The sequence below is a fragment of the Pongo pygmaeus genome, chromosome 13, assembly GCF_028885625.2.
Source record: "Pongo pygmaeus isolate AG05252 chromosome 13, NHGRI_mPonPyg2-v2.0_pri, whole genome shotgun sequence".
NCBI classification, from domain to species: domain Eukaryota; kingdom Metazoa; phylum Chordata; class Mammalia; order Primates; family Hominidae; genus Pongo; species Pongo pygmaeus.
Window position 1 is genome coordinate 111,924,932 of NC_072386.2, and position 19,272 is coordinate 111,944,203.

General features: G+C 42.1%; 2 protein-coding genes across 19 annotated transcripts in view; one reads left to right on the top strand and one right to left on the bottom strand.

The window, feature by feature from the left end:
- The window catches only part of GSN (gelsolin), a 64,716-nt gene extending 63,795 nt beyond the window's left edge, over window positions 1–921 (top strand). For all 18 annotated transcript variants that reach the window (XM_063649903.1, XM_063649895.1, XM_063649899.1 and 15 more), the window contains one exon: window positions 511–921. In XM_063649903.1, coding sequence (XP_063505973.1) covers window positions 511–680 — 170 coding nt within the window. In that variant the 3' untranslated portion in view covers window positions 681–921. The remainder of the gene's footprint in view (window positions 1–510) is intronic.
- A 6,276-nt stretch (window positions 922–7,197) lies between these two features.
- Window positions 7,198–19,272, bottom strand: part of STOM (stomatin) — a 31,165-nt gene continuing 19,090 nt past the window's right edge. Inside the window, exons 5-7 of the mRNA XM_054501288.2 lie at window positions 17,216–17,419; window positions 16,149–16,283; window positions 7,198–9,525 (exon numbers count right to left, since the gene is read on the bottom strand). Of these exons, the coding sequence (XP_054357263.1) occupies window positions 9,319–9,525; window positions 16,149–16,283; window positions 17,216–17,419 (546 nt within the window). The 3' untranslated portion in view covers window positions 7,198–9,318. The remainder of the gene's footprint in view (window positions 9,526–16,148; window positions 16,284–17,215; window positions 17,420–19,272) is intronic.

A 19,272-nucleotide genomic window follows, 5' to 3' on the forward strand; every position in this document is an offset into this window, starting at 1 on the left:
TACACCCGTGGTCCCAGCTACTCAAGAGGTTGAGGTCAGAGGATTGCTTGAGCCCAGGAGTTCATGGCTGCTGTGAGCCATGATCGCACCACTATACTGTAGCCTGGGTGACAGAACGAGATGGTGTCTCAAAATGAAAAAAAAAAAGAAAAAGAAAAAGATGTTGCAAAGCAGATTCCTGGTAGCTGAATAGATCTGATTTATGAGCTGGGAGCCCAAAAGTTGGTTCTCATATCTTCCAGTAGGTGACTGCAAGGGAAATAAGCTTTATGAAGCAGGAGGTTAAGCCGTAGCCCTGTCCCTTCCTGTGTTCCTGAGCAGGGTGGTGGAGAACCCACGTGGGTATCATGCCTTTAAAGGAGGATGGGGCCCAGGGCAGGGGGTGGGCAGTAGGGACAGTAGGACCATAGACCCTCTTCTTTGTCAACTCCTGTCCTGAGTCACCCTCTCCCTGGTGTGGGAGGCACTAAGAATTACTGGGGTTTCCTTTTCTTGCACGTGTGTCTGCAGCTAAGCGGTACATCGAGACGGACCCAGCCAATCGGGATCGGCGGACGCCCATCACCGTGGTGAAGCAAGGCTTTGAGCCTCCCTCCTTCGTGGGCTGGTTCCTTGGCTGGGATGATGATTACTGGTCTGTGGACCCCTTGGACAGGGCCATCGCTGAGCTGGCTGCCTGAGGAGGGGCAGGACCCATCCATGTCACCGGTCAGTGCCTTTTGGAACTGTCCTTCCCTCAAAGAGGCCTTACAGCGAGCAGAGCAACTCTGCTATGAGTGTGTGTGTGTGTGTTTTGTTTCTTTTTTTTTTTTTTTTTTACAGTATCCAAAAATAGCCCTGCAAAAATTCAGAGTCCTTGCAAAATTGTCTAAAATGTCTGTGTTTGGGAAATTAAATTCAATAAAAACATTTTGAAGTGTGTACTCTAGTGTGGCTCATTTCCTTGTGCCCATCTGACAGTGAGAGCCAGCGTCTTCTCTGCCTGTGTCCCTGGTAATTCTGAGAATGCCCAGAGAGGTGCCTAGCATTTGCCTGTAAACTAGTAGAAAAGCTACATCCACCCTGTGCGTGGATCCTGGTGCCCTGAGAGGCGATGCCACAGTGAGTTGAGAGGTGTGTAGATTGTCCTGGGGGATACCTATGCGAAAGGAAATAGGGAGGGGCTAGGCGCGGTGGCTCACACATGTAATCCCGGCACTTTGGGAGACCGAGGCAGGCAGATCACCTGAGATCAGGAGTTTGAGACCAGCCTGGCCAACATGGTGAAAGCCTGTCTCTACTAAAAATAAAAAATTAGCCAGGCGTGGTGGCACATGCCTGTAATCCCACCTACTCGGGAGGCTGAGACAGGAGAATCTCTTGAACCCAGGAGGCAGACGTTGCAGTCAGCTGAGATTGCACCATTGCACTCCAGCCTGGGTGACAGAGCGAGATTCTGTCTCAAAAGAAAGGAAATAGGTGGGGAACCAAGGAAGACTGGGAGAGCCATCAGACCCTCGACGCAAGTCTGACCCTAGGTGGAGAAAAAAGGGAGAGAAGGTTGTGCGGAAGTGTCTTAGTGGTCATTTATTTAATCCAGGAAGATTTGGCAAAGCTTGTCGGCAGTCCCAAAGCCAAATTCAGTGTTCTTTTTAAATTTAATGGTATAGTCCCATTTTTGTTGTTTTTTATTGTGGCAAACTGTACATAACAGAATATTTATTTTAACCACTTGTGTGTATTTCAGTAACATTGCATATACAGTGTTGTGTAGCCATCACCACTCTCTGTACCCAAACCTTTTTGATAATCCCCAATATAAATACTCTGCCCATTACATACTAATTCTCCATTCTTCCCTATTTGCCAGCCCCTGGTAACCTGTATTTTACTTTCAGTCTCAGAATTTGACTATTCCAGGGACCTCATATAAGTGGAATCATACAACATTTGTCCTCTGCGTGTGGCTTATTTCACTTAGCAGAATGTTTTCAAGACTTTTCCTTGTTGTAGCATATATCAACTTTTCACTCCTTTTTGTGGCTGAGTAATATTCTACTGCGTGTCTATACCACATCTGGTTTATTCAGCCATCAATGGACTCTTTGTTATTTGTGCCTTTTGGCTATTGTGCATAAGGCTGCTATGAACACGAGCATCTGTTCGATTCAAAGTGTTCTTGAGCCAGAGTCAAAGTCAGCCAGCAAAGGAATCGTGTGTCTCTCGTAAGCAGGCATGCCTTATCTGCCCCCTGCGCTCAGTCTTTGGGAGGCCTGACCTTGGGACACATGTGGGATGAAGTTCAAAGCCAGCAGCCAGAGCCCTTATCAATTATATGCCCTGCAGTAGAAAGCGGGCAGGGTGCATCCTCATAGCTGCCACATCCTGTAGCAGCTGCTTGGACCTTCCTTGCTACCTCTGGTTCCCACAGATTCATTCTGCTGCCCCAAAGCTATGTGGAGAAATCACTGCAGCAGCTGCCAGCACAAGAGCCGCCCCCGGATGCTCTCAAAGTTTGCGGTCTTCAGGGTATGGGAAAGGGACTCTTCTGTGCCTTCTTGGTCCCCTGGGTCCTGACTCTCTACTCATGCTCAGCATGTCACACAGTCCCTCTTGGATATTTCTATGTTGTTTCATAATCTTTTCTCCTGGGAGACTCTAAACCAGTCCAAGGAACCTGCTGGAGGACATTCCCCAGTCCTCCCCTCTGTCCATTTGGTCTCTTCTCACCTTGTTTTCCCCGCTCTTGTTCTGTGTTGCCTCCCACCACCATTCCATCCGGTCTCTTCTCACCTTGTTTTCCCCGCTCTTGTTCTGTGTTGCCTCCCACCACCATTCCATCCCCATTGAATTATGATGTGAAAGCTCCCAAGCATATGACTGTAAAAGAACAGAAACCAGCATGAGGCCTTAAATGATGGGCAGGCTGTGTGTGTGTGTGTGTGTGTGTGTGTGTGTGTGTGTGTGTGTATGTGTGTTTACACTGTTGTCTCCAAAGCTGGCTGATCACCCAAATTGCAACTTTTTAAAAGCATGGATTCCCCAAGGGCCGTTCCTCCAGAGATTCTGATTCATCGCAGAAGTGTGGAGGGTAGTGGAGAAGGAATTTTCTGGGTGAAACATGGAGGGAAGATCAAGTCACTTTCAGGCAGAGAGTGCAGCAAGTACAGGCAGGGGGCTGTGAGGGGAACAGCGTGCTCAGGGACAGACAGCAGCCTGGAGTGGCAGGCCTCTGAGCTGAGAAGCAGGCTGGGGCTTTGAATGCCACACCAAGGGTTTGGACTTGATCCCATAATGCCTGCCTTGCCTACCCCCAAAGGTTTGCTTTCATGGTGAAAGCAATCAACTTGACAAAGTCCTGGTACAGAAGTGGCATTTACCACCCAAAGCTTCTAGGGCTTTCACGAGAGGCAGGTAGAGGCCTGTCTAGACAGAGCTAGCTTCCTTCCTAGAAATTTGTGGGAGGTAAAATTTCAGGTAGACCTGCCCATTAATTCTTCATTTCAGTTTATGTCGGCATTCAAGGGTATGGCTGTGGCCTCCGAAGAGAGTTGTGCAATGCTCTGAGAAAGAAAATAGCCTGGGGCCACTGAGATGCTGACTTCTTATTTTTCTCTCAAAGGCAGAAAAGCCAATCAGGAGCACTATCACTTCAACCACACATCTTATCTTTCTAACAGTCGCAGACGTCATCATCTCCTACCATGGAAAAATCATTGTGAAATAATGAGACAGATGCCAGAGGCACAACGCTAGGCTTGGATCCTGGGTCCAATCTTGGGCAATTCAGTTGAACAGATATTTATTTTGTACTTACTTTGTGCAAGGCATTATAGATATAATACTTAAAAGAAACTTTTGGAGCCTCAAGTTACCTACCTGCAAAATGGTAATGTTGTATTAATACCTAGCTGGAGGTGGTATAGTATAGTGGCTAGTAGCTGGCTTTTGGAGTCAGACCTGGGCTCAAATCTAGCTCTACCACTCATTAGCAGTGTGATCTTAAGTTCTTTGCCATTTCCTTAGCTGAAAAATGGGAGTAAGAACAGTGTCACCCCACTTAGAATTCTCATGAGGATTAAGGGAGGTAATGGTTAGCACAGTGTCTGGCCTATAGTAAGTGCTCGAAAATGGTTAAAAATAATGAAAGCACCTAGGCCACAGCAGAACCTAGTATTCAACCACGGAGGCAAAGGCCTAATGTACTGTGGATCAGAAAGGATGTTTTTGGCTGTAAGCAGTGGAGAGCTAACTCAAACCAAATTAAACTGTAAGCACACTTATGTGCTCTCATACATCATCAGTTCAGAGTTGAGGGGGCCTTCATGGTTGACTAAACCTAGTGGGCCTGAGTTTCCTGCTCATTCTCTTCGCCCTCGCTAGTCTGGTAGTAAAATATCTGTAGGTGTTCTGGTTGCTCCACACCCATGAACAGCAGTGCCCAGAGGAAAAGAGGACTGTTTCTAGAAAAGTTTTCAGAAAAGGGAGGAGGAACTGCTCCCAAGTCCACGGAAAACCTTTCCTCAGGTCTCAAGAGCCCATGTTGGGTCACATAATCATTCCTGATGGAATCATGGGCTAGAAGGATGGAATTATTCATAGGCCAGTTAGGTTCATCCTAGCAGGTGGGGGTGAATTCTTCTCCTGAGGTCAGAGCTCTCAGGGGGAGGTATCTGAACAAAGTCATGGCTCCTAGGAAGGAGGGAGGAGATAAATGGATGCTGGGTAGACCGCCCTTTTGTTGGAGACTTCCGGGGGCCAGATGCGGAAAATTAAAAGTAATGGCTCCTTACAGTTCTGTGGCATCCAGTAATTTTCAGACTGCTCAATTTCCAGTCATTTTCCCCTGGAATCTTTTAGGGAAGATTTGCAGCCTACATTATGATTACTATGTTTCTAGAGTTTATTGTAAAACCACAGTTTTAACAGCGGCTTCAATTTCCTTTCTCACTAAACTCTTCTGGCTACAGGATAGATTGAAAGGGGCTGTATCCCATTAGCAAGTATGACTGGTTTAGGCAAATCCTAGCTTGATCTGAACCTGGGTCTGCTGTAGACCTGATGTTAACAACATCACAGGAGGAGATCATCACTAATATCCCCGGGGATTTTCCTGGGGCCTGGTCAACACAGCCAAATGAGATTATGAATGGACATGAGAAAAGATGTGTAAAGTGTCTTGCACAGTGCTGGCATTCAACCCTGGTTCCTTTTGCCTTCTTCTTGGTTCCTATAAAAACTCTTCAGGTAACTGCAAAGCTTTGTAGTTGGATCTTAGACATGATCTAGCCCAGGATTTCTTAAGTCTTTGGATAGGTTTGGGAGTGGGGCCGGTGTACCCCCAAAGGATCCAAATTTGTGTTGTGCACACTATGTGCAGTTTTCAGACGAAGCTCTGTAGCTTCCAACACATTCTCAAAAGGTCTGAGACCCAAACAGCTGGACTATAATCTCCTTGTTTTACAGGTGAGGAAAATGAGGCTGAGAGAGCATATGACTTATCCAAGGTCACATTACAAGATGGATGCTGTAGCAAGGAAAGCACTCCAGAGCAGTGATTTTCAAACAGAAATATGTAGAATTCTATGAGGTGCTTCTGTGATTTTATAAACATTAGATTCAAATTCCATGTTTAAAGTGGTAATAAAAACAGACAAGCAAAATGGAGAAATCGAATGTAGACTCTGAATATAAGATTGAAACTCTTTCATAACTCTAATATTGTTTTTCAAAACAGCCTCATTGTTCTCATTGAGTTACTTTATATTCAGTAAATGTTATAAATGTGAACTCAAGAATTTATCCTGGCAAAAGACACTGTAAACCTTTTACCAATGCAGTTACCTTTGAAAAAAGGGGTTTGCTGCTGAAAGTAAGGGGAAGGGGCACTTGATTCACTATTTACTAGCCAAGTAACTGTGAGACCAGGTTTGTGAGTATCACAAGAAATGATATATTTTAAAAGGCTACATAAGCTGAAAGTCTATGGAACACTGGTTTCCTTCTGCTCAGGACACTGTGTTATGGCATTTGTGGTTACAAATGCCCAATCGGGCCGGGTGCAGTGGCTCACACATGTAATCCCAGCACTTTGGGAGGCTGAGGTGGGCAGATCACCTGAGGTCAGGAGTTCGAGACCAGCCTGGCCAACATGGTGAAACCCCGTCTCTACTAAAAATACAAAAATTAGCCGGGCGTGGTGGCATGCGCCTGTAATCCCAGCTACTGGGGAGGCTGAGGCAGGAGAATTGCTTGAAACCAGGAGGCAGAGGTTGCAGTGAGCCAAGATCACACCACTGCACTCCAGCCTGGGTGACAAGTGCAAGACTTCCTCTCAAAAAAAAAAAACAAAAACAAAAACAAATGCCCAATTGACTCTCCTCTTTTTATAATGAACTTTGGCTGAATCGGATGGCCCAAAACGAAAGTTTAAGTTTAGGGCCTGGTTAGGTGTGAATGTAAAGACAAATGAACTTTGATAGTCTTGGGAAAAGTTGTGCTCTATCTACAAAATGGTGGTGGTGGTGTGTGGATGGGGGCACTAGAGGCAGGCAGTGTCACACGAAGATACACTGATACACCTCACAAGTCTTCGGCATTAGATCTGGGTTTGAATCCCAGCTCTGTTCCTTTCTAACCATGTGACTTTGGCTGTTTTAACCTTTGAGCCTCAGTGTTCTCATCTACAAAATGGTGATAATAAAGTGTCTATCAAACCATTTTGAGATAAAATGATAGAATGTACATACACGTATTTGTGCACAGAGCTGAGTGACTGGTGCTCCCAAATGGTAGCCACTAATTCAAGACAGTTCTGTCAGATGTTGCAGGTAAAACACATTGGTTTTTTACCATTATTTGTTTCTTTTTAAGTAAAGGCTATGTCTATGTGATTAACCGGGTGACAGCAAGAAGTGGGTTCCTGTCCCGTTTGGAAGAAGGCAAAAGAAAATGAAGTCAGTTAAAGCTTTGTGGTGGTGGAGGGTGTGTGTGGATCTCTAAACTCCCCAGGGAAAATGTGTGGGCCAGTGCACCAGAGGGTGCCTGGACCTGGGAGACAGCAGATGGCCCACAGCAGCCTGTCCCCTTCCCCTGGCCCACAAAGCACACGAAGAAGCCAACCAGCCAGCTCAGAACCGGAGGATCTAATGTACTACTTCTGAAAACGGAAATCCATATACGTTCAATACAGGCTGAAACAGACTCTCACCCCAAAAATATTAGTGAAAGTGCATACACTTTATTATGTACATTGTTGGAAAGGGAGGCCACCTGGAAAAACTTCTGCACTGGCACTGTGTTCCTAGAGCTCCTTCTATGCATCCCTCCCAAGTGATTTAATTTCAACCTATTGGACTATGAATTCACAAGGCAGAAAAGTCAAGGTCATTTGGTATCTGGAGACAGGAGAACTCAAGGAACCAAAAGTACTGTTACTCTAAGTCTCAGAGAAGATTTTCAGTCAGGATATGGAGCCTCCTGGTCCTCAAGGGTGAGCCACTTCACACAACAGATAAAACCATCATTTTAAAATTCAAAATGTAAGTGCAACTTGAGTTTAAGTTGCACTGCTCCATACCTCTAATAAACTCAGCTAGGAGCCAGGAGACATGGTAGTTCAAGGCTTCCTAAAATAAGCTTGAAATTGGGGTACAGGGGAAGGGGCATCCATTGGCTGGATGGACAGAGTGGTTGAGCTAAGGAGAGCTATATAAAGGCTCGTGCTGGGAAAGAAAGCTGTTATGCTTAGACTTCTCTAGGTGAACTCAGAGTCTCAAAGAGGAAATGTTACAAATGTCACCCGCTAGCTTTCTGGCCAGTAAGCAGAATGCCAGGTTGCTCAGATTCATAGACATTTGCAAAACAGAAGATGTCTCCTAATATTATAGACCAAGAATTTGTTGTCCAGAGGAGCTGACCAGTTCCTCTTTCAGCATCAATATACATGATAGAAGAATGACTAGGTAAATTTAAAAAGACCTACATCTATATAGATATTGTAAGTTTGACAGTATCTGCCCAAGATCATTAGACACTATATAGTGAATATATTGTGAAGTCCTTACACTATGTAATGAATGGGTTTGTAATCAACATATTTCACAGTGTACCACAGTTAACAGCATGCAGTTAGTAAAATATAATGGTTTCCTGAAGTTATCTCTTAAAAAAGTATTTTAGTCCTTAAGCTATTCAAATGGATATATAACAATTGCATATAGAACGTAGAGAAAATTTTATTACAAAATTAAAACTATTTAAAACCTGATATATGAAAATAGGCAACAGTTAGAAAAAAGCACTTTTGTGACAAATATTTAGCTGGTTTGAAAGACAGAACAAAGAGGAATCATTTACTCATAAAGAAGGCTCAAATAAGTTAAAACAGGGATGTATTTTTAAAATGACCACTATAGTAGTGAATTTAAAAGTCTTTGAAGGGTTAGAGTAATCCTTTTCATTAGTCTTGGCTATTTCCTCTAGTTCTGACAAGTACAGGCAAGAAAATGGCTACTCTCAAGTAAGGATTATTCTGAAACATGGTCTGGATTTAGAAAATAAACGAACATTAGAGAAATTTCCTTAATTAAGCTCTCCAAGCCAGGTGTGGTAGCTCATGCCTATAATCCCAGCACTTTGGGAGGCAGAGGTGGGTGGATCACCCAAGGTTAGGAGTTCGTGACTAGCCTGGCCAACATGGTGAAACCCCATCTCTATTAAAAAAAAAAAACCACAAAAATTAGCTGGGCATGGTGGCATGAGCCTGTAATCCCAGCTACTGGGGAGGCTGAGGCAGAAGAATCTCTTGAACCCAGGAGGCGGAGGTTGCAGTGAGCCAAGATCATGCTATTGCACTCCAGCCTGGACAACAAGAGTGAAACTCCATCTCAAAAAAAAAAAAAAAGACTCTCTGGAGGTAAGGCACATATGACCTAGAGAAGCTGGTTGTGGCGTAAGGTCATCACTTTCTGCAAAGCATTTATCCAGTCAGCGGTGTCAGGTGGCAGTTACAGCCCAGGTTCTTGCCTCTGGCCTGGGTGCTTAGGGGGTTCAGAATGAGTCAGTGGAAGTCAAAACAAGAGGGATCTAACCTACTACATAATAATCTAAAAATACAAACTTTTAACTATTTTAAGACTAACAGATTACCTTATATAAATCACCAATCTCTCAGTATTTACAAGCTAACAATTCTTTCACCTGTTTTTATAACTGCTATACATTCTGGGAACACCACAATTGACATATGGAAAAGGAAAAGCCCTACCCTCTCTTTGTGAGTTAAAGGCTAATTTGGTCCCCTACTTCATGCTTGGAAGGCTAGCGCTCATCTCTACACTAGCCTAGATGGCTGTGTTTTGCCCCTATGATTCCTTGCAGCATATCTATGGGCAGAGGGAAGATAATTGTTGAGTTTTTCTCAGCAGCAATGGTGGTCAGTGTCTGCAGGTACCGGAGCTGAAGGGCTGCAGGAGACTCAGTGATGACCATGGAGGCTTCTTTCAGAGCCCTGGATGCATTCATTTCTCCTTCAGCTGCAATAACCTATGGACAGGTGAAAGGAGGGGTTGAACTGGAGAAAACCACATGGGGACACGCAGCACTCAACCTGGGGTATGTATACCTTAGGTGGTCCACAAAACTTTCCAGGGTGTATGCCAGAATAGTTTCAAGGAAATCAGTTTCTACATACTCAGTTTCCATATGCTTCTTTTTCTAAAACTGACTTGCCTGACTAGTGCCTGGATCAACACATTCTCTTTTACTATAGCCTTTCTCCCATTTTCCAGGGTAACAAACAAAGGGATAATTCAAAATACTGTGCAGGATTGAGAAAGCGAGTAACTTTAATGACTGCAGGCAAATCCTTTTGCAAGTTAGCAGGATTTCCAATTCTCTGATGAGTACCTTACTAAACTGAAAGCTGACAGGTCATTATAAATATTTTTTGATGAAAGACTGTGATATGATTTTTTTAGCACATAAATTCAAAGGGAGTACTAAGAACTGTATGATACTACTTTAAACAAAACTTCCATTTCCATCTACTTATTTATGTAAATAAGGTTTCAAAGTCCTTATAGCTATAAAAATGAAAAATAGGAATAAAATTGATGCTGAATCCTGTCTCATTCTAGCATTAAACAACAGCCATCTATACTTGTACGATTTAATTCTCATTCATCTTATGAAGACAAGCATTTCCAGTAAAAATTGACTTCTGGTGCTGGGTGCAGTGGCTCACACCTGTAATCCCAAAACTTTGGGAAGCCAAGGCGGGCAGATCACTTGAGGTCAGGAGTTTGAGACCAGCCTGGCCAACATGGCAAAACCCCCTCTCTACTAAAAGTACAAAAATTAGCCGGGCGTTGTGGCAAGCACCTGTAAACCCAGCTACTCAGGAGGCTGAGACAGGAGAATTGCTTGAACCCGGGAGGTTGCAGTGAGCCGAGATCATGCCACTGCTGGACTCCAGCTTGGGTGACAGAATGAGACTCCGTTTCAAAAAAAAAAAAAATTGACTTCTTATTTAGGAGAAATTCTGAAATGTTTGTAGAACCTTGTTTTTAGTTACAGGAAATTTTTAAAAATTAATTCTAACTTATGGACTAAATATGTTGCAGTATGTTAATAAAATAATTCATGACAAAATATATGTTAGGAAAAGAATCTGGGGGAAGTGAAGGTGCAATAAAAAACTTAAGTTGAAGAAGAAGAAGAAAAAAACAATAAAAAGCTCCTGACAGTTAAGAGTTTACTTACATATTTTTAATGGATAACTAAATCATTATTATTTCTCACTTGGTACATTTAAAAGAATGATGTTAACAGTTTTATTTTAAAATGTCAATATTTACAACATGCCAGGAATTATATTCTTGGCAAATACATAAATTCAAGATGAAAATTTTTACATGCCAATTTAAAACGTTTGATGGGCTTTATAGTTTTTCTAAATTCTGTAAGGGGTTTCACAGGCAAAAAAAGTTTGAAGGTCACTCGAGTAGTGGACAGAACAGGAGCTCTGGAGTCAAATGGACTTGAGTTCAAATCCCAAATCTAACATTTACCAGCCGAATGTCCTCAGAGAGGTTACTGAACATCCTGAACCTCAGTTTCCCATTCTTAAAGCAGACTAACATGTACTTCAGAGGACCACTTGCGAGGAAGACAGAGAAAGTATATAAAGTGCTAAATGAATAAAGGGGGCTATTATAGAGGAATGGCAAGTGACAAGACCTGATTTTTGGGTCCAACTATGCTTTAATGCACAAAAGATTCAAGGTAGTTACTTTAATTCATAATCCTAGAAGAAGGAAAGGTATTAAGATACCATAATTATCAAGATTAAAAGTACAATTTCTCCAGGTTATTATCTTCACTTGAATCTCAAATAATTAATGGTCCATAATACTCCATGAATATCAGAATTGGAGGTGATGGTCTTCTGCCCAGTGAAATTTCATTTACTTACACAGCAAAATTTGGGGGCCTTCTAGGTGTTAATAAGCCCTGTGTAGGAGAAGCTAAGGATAGAGTGGAATCCCTAGCCTTCTTCAGCTCCTGGTCAGGTAGGGAAGGCAGACAAGGAAGTAGATCATTTCTTTCTAGTGTGATAAATGCTGACAGACATATGTACAAGGCACAGTGTTAGCACACAGAAGAAAGCAACTTTTCCAGAGGGTGATGTGGTGAGGTTATAGAAGTTGAATATTAAATGATAAAATGTTTGCTGTTTAGAAAAAGATGAGGAAGAATATTTTGGGCAGAACACATGAAACGGTACTGAGGTATAAAAATGGTATATTCCAGAAAACTGTCAACGGCTGAATACTATGGCAGGAAGAGGGGGAAGGTGGGGGATGAATGGGGCTGGGTTCTGAAGGGCAGTGAGGGCCAGGGTGTTTGGTCTTCATTCTGTAGGCAATGGGAAGCTGCAGAATGATTTTAAGCAGATAAGTAATCTCCATCAGATCTAGTTTGAAAAAACTCTCCAACGGATGTCTGAGGTTAGAAGAGAAGGCAGTGAAAGCTGCTAGTGGAACTGCTTTGGAGTGGCTGGTGCAATTCACAGGTGGTGGGGACAGAGAATGAAATGGTTTGGGGAGCTATTCTCCCTCCCCGAAGGACAGTGAATCAATGGAATTTGGAGACTAGGTAGGAGGAGGAAAGGGGGACACAGGCTGAGACCCAGGTTTCCAGGTTTTGGTTGCATAGGTTAGTGCCATTAATGGAGATAGGATACAGAATATGGTACTTACTGAGAAAAAGGATCTAGTTTACAGGATAAAAACCTTAATTTATCAAAGTCACCCACCATGTCCTGCCTAGGTCTGTGAGAAGGGACAAGTGCCAGCTTTGCTCAAAGAAAACCACAGAACTGTATTCCAAGGTAGGCACTACAGAGAATACATCAGAAATCCCCTGCTGAGAGCAGTGGGCTCTCATTTTTTCCATATCTTCTCAGATGTCCAATTAGGCACTTTTTTCTCTGGACATGGACCAACTGAAAAGATATCTCATTTCCCACCACCAATCAATACACAATCGCTTGGCTGAGAAGCCAGACCCACCGGGCTGGGCACACATTTTGTTCATAGAAAAGCCACACTGAGCAAGCTGCCAAAGATGTAAACAACACCACCGGCTTTGTCCAAATACAGGCCAAGTACACTCCGTTGATAGGATCTTAGAGAGCAAAGCAAGCTATTTGTGGGTGTGCAGGGCTTTTGTCGAATGTGCAGTAATTTCATAGCAATCAACATTTCATATTTATAGAACATCATTTTAAAGTCTGGCATTTTCATGTATGTGAAATTGGTTCTACCTGTCCGTTCTGTAGACCAGGCGATCTGGGCAGAGGAAAAGGCAGAGAAAGGTGATCTGTATTTCTGCACTCCACCGTCTCAATTAATAGACTTCTACACCCAGAAACATGAGCCCAAAAGCATGTGCCAGGTGTTTTTCTGAGAGTTATGAAAAGGAAATAAAAGCTGATGCAAACACAAAAGATATTACATTTCAGGCCACTAAGAGCTGGTCTAAACACTTTAAAAACCAAACCTAACATACAGAGAAACACATGGGAGAATCTGTCCTCTTCTGTGACTGGCTTCTTTCACTCAAATTATGTGTGTGAGCACTTACATTCATTCTCTTTGCTATGTAGTAAGCCTCCGTGTGAATAAAGCAGGCTTCATTCATTCAGCTAGGAATGGACATTTGGGTATTCTACAGTTTGGGTCAATGTGCTGCTGTGAACATTCTAGTACATGCCTTTTGGTAAACATATGAGTACATTTCTGTTAGATTCATACTTAGGAGTTGGAGCTGCTGGCTCATAGGGTATACAAATGTTCAGTTTGAATAGACATTGCCAGACTATTTTCCAAAGTGGTTGTATTAAGTCACACTGCCACCAGCAGAATATGAGAGTTCTAGTTCCTCTCTCACCCACACTTGGTTCTTTTCCATTCTTTTCAGGCCATTCTGATCGCTGTCTAGTGTGACATCTGCTTATAATGTGAATTTGCATTTCCCACATGGCTAATCAGCCTAAGAAATTTTTCTATAAAGTCTCTTAATCTTTAGATTATTCCACTCTATCTCACCTTTCCTGTGCAATTTATTTGTTGAAGAAACTGTGACCCCCTATTTTCCATGAGAATTTCAATACAATAAGCCTATGGTTGTTGCAGGGTTATCGTATTTTACAGAAGGGCTAGGCTCATTGTGATTCTATGTGTGAACTCCAAGACACGGTGCCCAGGTTCATGAGACTCTGCTTCTAAACTAACCCTACAGCCCTGTCCAAGTGGGAGCATGGCAATTCAGAATTCTAAGCAGTTTCTTCTACCTTTTCTTACTGTTATAAAGGGAAGATAGAAATTTTCTTTCCAAACTCTTAAGAATGCTATGGAAGAGGCTCATAGCCCATCCTGGGAAGTCAGTACTAGAGGAGGCAGTGAGGAGCAGAGGGGAATTCTAATTTCCACTGCCACTAATCAACTGCGCGAACTTGCGGATGTCACTTAACTTTTCAGGGCTTCAATTTTTCCTTTGAATACCGGGATGGCAAACAAGTTTCATTTTTTTTTAAGTTTTTATTATTTATTTAATTTTTTATTTAATTTAATTTTTTTGAGAAGAAGTCCTGCTCTGTCGCCCAGGCTGAAGTGCAGTGGCGCAATCTCAGCTCACTGCAACCTCCACCTCCAGGGTTCAAGCAATTCTCCTGTCTCAGCCTCTCCAGTAGCTGGGATTACAGGCGCCTACCACCACGCCGGGCTACTCTTTGTATTTTTAGTAAAGACGGGGTTTCACCATGGTGGCCAGGCTGGTCTTGAACTCCTCACCTCAGGTGATCCACCCACCTCAGCCTCCCAAAGTGCTGGGATTACAGACATGAGCCACTGTGCTTGGCCTCAAGTTTTGTTTTTTAGAGCTTACTCTAAGCAGTTGAGGGTTGTTACCTGGAGTGCTATAGAAGGGTTCTGAGGCCAAGTCTAAGCTCAGTGGAAAACAGTGCTGTGGTTAATTACTAGCATGGGAATAGCAGGATGGAGTGGTAGCATCTGGGCTAGGTATTTGCCACCTATGGAAGATAATCTCTGAGGATCCTTTGGACTCTGACATTCTACATAGTGTATGTATGGTACATTCTACTATTCAATCTGGTTTGGAAATGAGGCTTTTGGCTAATAACATATTCTAGTTAAAAGCAATTCCTAATTTTCAAAATAAGTAGATGATAGGGCACATTTAATAACATCATAAACATAATTTAATATTCTAAATGTAATAGTTTTGAAAGAAGGTACTTGAGGGTTCTGCAGTACTATCAGGTTATCATCACAAAGCAACAATGATCATATTAGGCAAACCTAAAAATTCTGGTTAATACAAAATTCTGAAGTCGCATGTCAAATGAGCTACTATCCTATTTGATGCTGGCTAAGAAATTATAGTGACCGGTTTGTGGCTTAAAGAGCATCCTAAGAAAAGAACAGGGTTCTGTGGTCAGCCAATGACCACCAGCTACGACTATTTTCTAACAACAACAAATTGGTTTGCTCCTTGTGTCTTGGGAGATTTGTCAAGTCCACAGCAACTCCTCCTATGAAAACTGCTCCTCTTCTTCAACCCATTCACAGGCATAGGGCTGTGGAACCATATTATTATGCTATCTTTGCACTTTGACCAAAGTTGGACCAAAAAGAATCCCTCTTCTGTGAATGTGGAATTAGGGCTGGTCTGTGTTCTTTAGTGTTCACCTGGCAGACATGTAAACCTGGGAGCTAGACATTCTCCACCACAAGCTATCTACAGTGAGATGTGGCACAGGAAAGGGAATTCCTGTTCCTGTTCCAGTTCCCTGAACTGCCTTCTGGTTCCAATTTTGGTGAGACTTGCCCCTACTTCCTACCCTTGGGTTTGGTGAGATATCCCTGAACTTTTACACATTATCATCTTTAAAGATACTCTTTTCTAGGTTAGGTTAACAAATATTTCCTCAGTGCCTCCCAGAGGAGCCATGCCACCCATGCAGGGTTAAGACATAGGCAGATGATGATGAAAAGAAGGAAGAAAAAAGGCAGATGTCAAAGTAAGAGAATATAAACAGGAGGAAAAGAGAGAATGAGGAATAGGAAACAGTAAAAGGGAAAAAGAGCCTGAGAAAAGAAACAGAACAAAAAAGAAGCCAAAAATAAGTAAGAGATGGGTGGTAAGGATGGAACGATGACCCACTTGCTCTGAAGTTGGAACTGTTAATTTGACCTTAATATTGAATTGGGAGAATAAAGTATGGTACACACAGTCATAAAAGAATGAGGTAACTCTACATGTACTGATATGCCCATAGATATTAATATTAAATGAAAAAAGCAGAGCGCAGAACAACATGTACAGTATAACCCTACTTTTGTAAAACAAACAAGCCAGTGATCCAAAAACATGGTCAAATAAAATCCAAATACACTCAACTGTTAAGAGTGGTGACCTCTGGGGGAAATATGATTTGAAGTTACGGGGAGGGCTTTCACTTCTACTAACTTTACCACTTCAAGATTATTTCAATTTTTTACAGCAAGCATGTTTTACTTTTTTTATAATTATTAATAAAAGAGAAAACTCAGTAAGAAAAACAAGTTTAAAAAAAATGTTACCTTGGCGCGGGCCTCGCGGGACGCTTCTGCTTCTGCAGCCATAGCTCTCTGGAGCTGCACAGGTAGTTTCACATCCTTAATTTCCACACGCTCTACCTTTATTCCCCAGGCATCAGTGGCATCATCCAGAGTAGACTGTTAGGAAGAGAGAAGGCAAGTTAAATCTGCTCAGCCCAGCCCAGATGCCGACAGAGGCTGTATTCATTGGGATTTTGAGGAGATAAGGTGCTGGGGAGAGTTGTGGAGAGACAGTTACTCCACGGTGGAACGAATGGTGACGCAGGGGCTGGCTCACTGATCCTGATTCTGTTGCTAACAAGCTAACGCAGGGGTTAGCAGCTTCTTCTAAAAGGGCCATATAGTGATTGTTTATTTGTAGTCTCTGTCTCAACTATTTAACCCAGCTGTTGTAGTCAAAAGCAGCCATGGATAATATATAAATAAATGGCTGTGGCTATACTCCAGTCAAACTTTACTTACAAAAACTACAGCCTGTAGGCTACAGTTTGCCAACTCCTGAGCTAATGTGACTCTGTGTAAGCCATATTACTCCTTTGTGCTTCAACTTCCTCCCTTTAGAATGTCAGGAATGAAACCACACATCTATTTCATAGGTTGTTGTGGATATCAAATACGATCATAGATTTTACCCATGATGAAGTCTATACAAATAATAAGAATCCAGAGTTATAGCACTTTATCTTTTTTGAATAAGCTATGCTTAACTGAATATCTGTTACTCAAGAAAGACTGGAAAGCACAATAGTTATAATTCATGGGACTCACACACAGAATAAAGCTTTAGGAATACCGACACTATCTTGTAGAATAGACTCTGTTCTAAACAAAAAGGTTATTACTGATTCTGGAAAAAAATACACACTGAAGAAAATTTTTAAAAAATGTATGCATGAGTGTTATGAACTCATGAACTGCTAATGTGAAAAATATCCCCTTCTGCCAAATTTGAAAAATTTTACTATGAAGAAAAAAACACGGTCACAACCATTGACTCTTTGCTTCATTTTTCAGCTTCTGGGGGGTAACAGCATCGACGCACTCCCTACCTGCATGTTGTGTGCAATTTCTTCTCTGTCAGAGAGGATCTGAGAAAGGTTCTTGGTGCCCAGAACATTCCTCAGAGTAGTTTGTGCCAAAAGACGGGTTGCTGAGTCAGCGTTGGTGATATTTGCCACAGCCAGGGTTGCATTCTGAACGCGGTAATAGACCACACCATCTACGCTAATTGTCACTGAATCCTTTGTGAGGATCTACAAGATGAAGGAAGCAATTTTACATCTGTCAACGACTTTTTTTTAACATAACTGTAAGGAATGTTATTCTACAGAATATCTTATAACACTAGCTGATTTTCTTTAGTAAGGCATCAGAAAGTTAACTGTATCTTTGAAAATTTAATAAAATAAATTATTCAAGTCCATTAATTCATTCAGTCATATAAATAATATTGAGATATCACTCAACAGCAGCCACTGTACTAGGTATCAGGGATTAAGGTAAGAAAAAACTTGGTTCCTACTTTGAAGGAGGTTAGGGAATCAAAGGAAGCTCTTAGGGTCAGCTGTGGGTGGCAGGGGTGATACCTGAATTGAATCTTGAAGAAAGGAATACAATTTTTCTGAGGGTGTCGGGTGGAGTGGAAGAATATTCAAGAGAGAGGCACTAGAGAGTCAAGGTTTGATAAACTACAAGTTCCACAATATGACTGGAACAAAAAGTGCATGGGGAATGTTTTTAAAGGGCAAGGTCAGCATAAAAACATATTTTGCTGCATGCTACATAAAGATGCTAAACATGACATATTTTTGTTTCAAGCTAAGAAGTTATCTGAGTGAGAGGCTCCAGGAAAACAGTTACATCAATCACTTAAAACTCACTGGGACTCAGTTTTGTCATTTGTAAAGTAGAGATTAATTATAGTACCTACTTTGCATTCTTGCTAGAATTAATGCGTTAAATACATTCAACTGCTCAGAAAAGTTCCTGGCACATAAGAGCTGTCTTATTAGTTCATCTTGGATAATGGTGGTAACTTTACTGAATAAAACACTGACTTGATTAACTGTAATAAGTTAATTTAGACAATAATAAACCAGCTGGGCATGATGGCATACACCTGTAGTTCCAACCACTCAGGAGGCTGAGGCAGGAAGATTGCTCCAGCCTGGGAATTCCAGCCTCTCTCACTCACAACATCAGGCTGGCACATTTCTACTGATCATTTAAATGTCCTTCTCTCTGTGAAACTTCCTTGACTTACTTGGCAGAGTTAAGCACTCTTCCCTTGCACATCCACTGCACCTTACTATAGTGACATTATTTATTCACATTTCTACTTCTCTCTTAGACTATGAATTTCTTAAGGGCAATTCTTTGTAACTCTAACACTGGCAGAGTACTTGAAACATAGCGGGTAGTCAATAAATGAGAGCTGAACTGAACTGAAATGTGGTCCTGAGAACAGTGACTGATGAGGAACACAGCAGTGAGAGTTAGGAGACCTGAACTGAGTCCCAGCTCTGCCTTCAGGTCCCTGGATGGCCTCTAGCAAGGCTTTTAACCCATTTGACCAACAGATTCCTCATTTGTGAGATGGCGCTAATAATACTGCCTAATCTATCCAAATTTCTGTGAAGATCAAATAAGAACATACTTGTGAATGAAGCCCTTTTGAAAGAGTAAACAGCTATGAAAATGGAAGGTAATAACAACAATGTTGTAACATGGCTGTTCAGCCCTGCCAGACATCAAAGCAGTGATCCTTTTTTAGTAATCTCAAAATACTTCTAACATGGAAGAGAAGTGGAGGATTTATAAATAAATGTACAGTGTATTACCATCTTGTATGAAAACTAATTATTTCCCATGACATGATGGGAAAATGTGTGTCATTCCCAAATTCTTGCCACTTTGACTTTGCCACAGCTTCTTTCTAAAGCTACAGCTTCTCTGCCTACTGTTTATCATCAGCAAGGGTTTATCTCCCTTCACAGAAACTTCACAGGGGATCAGAAAAAGGATTGCTGCCAAGTTCCAATCTGCTTTGCATTCAGCAGCTTGCAGAAGAGGAGAGAGCCACTGGAAAGCAGAAGCTTAAACAGCA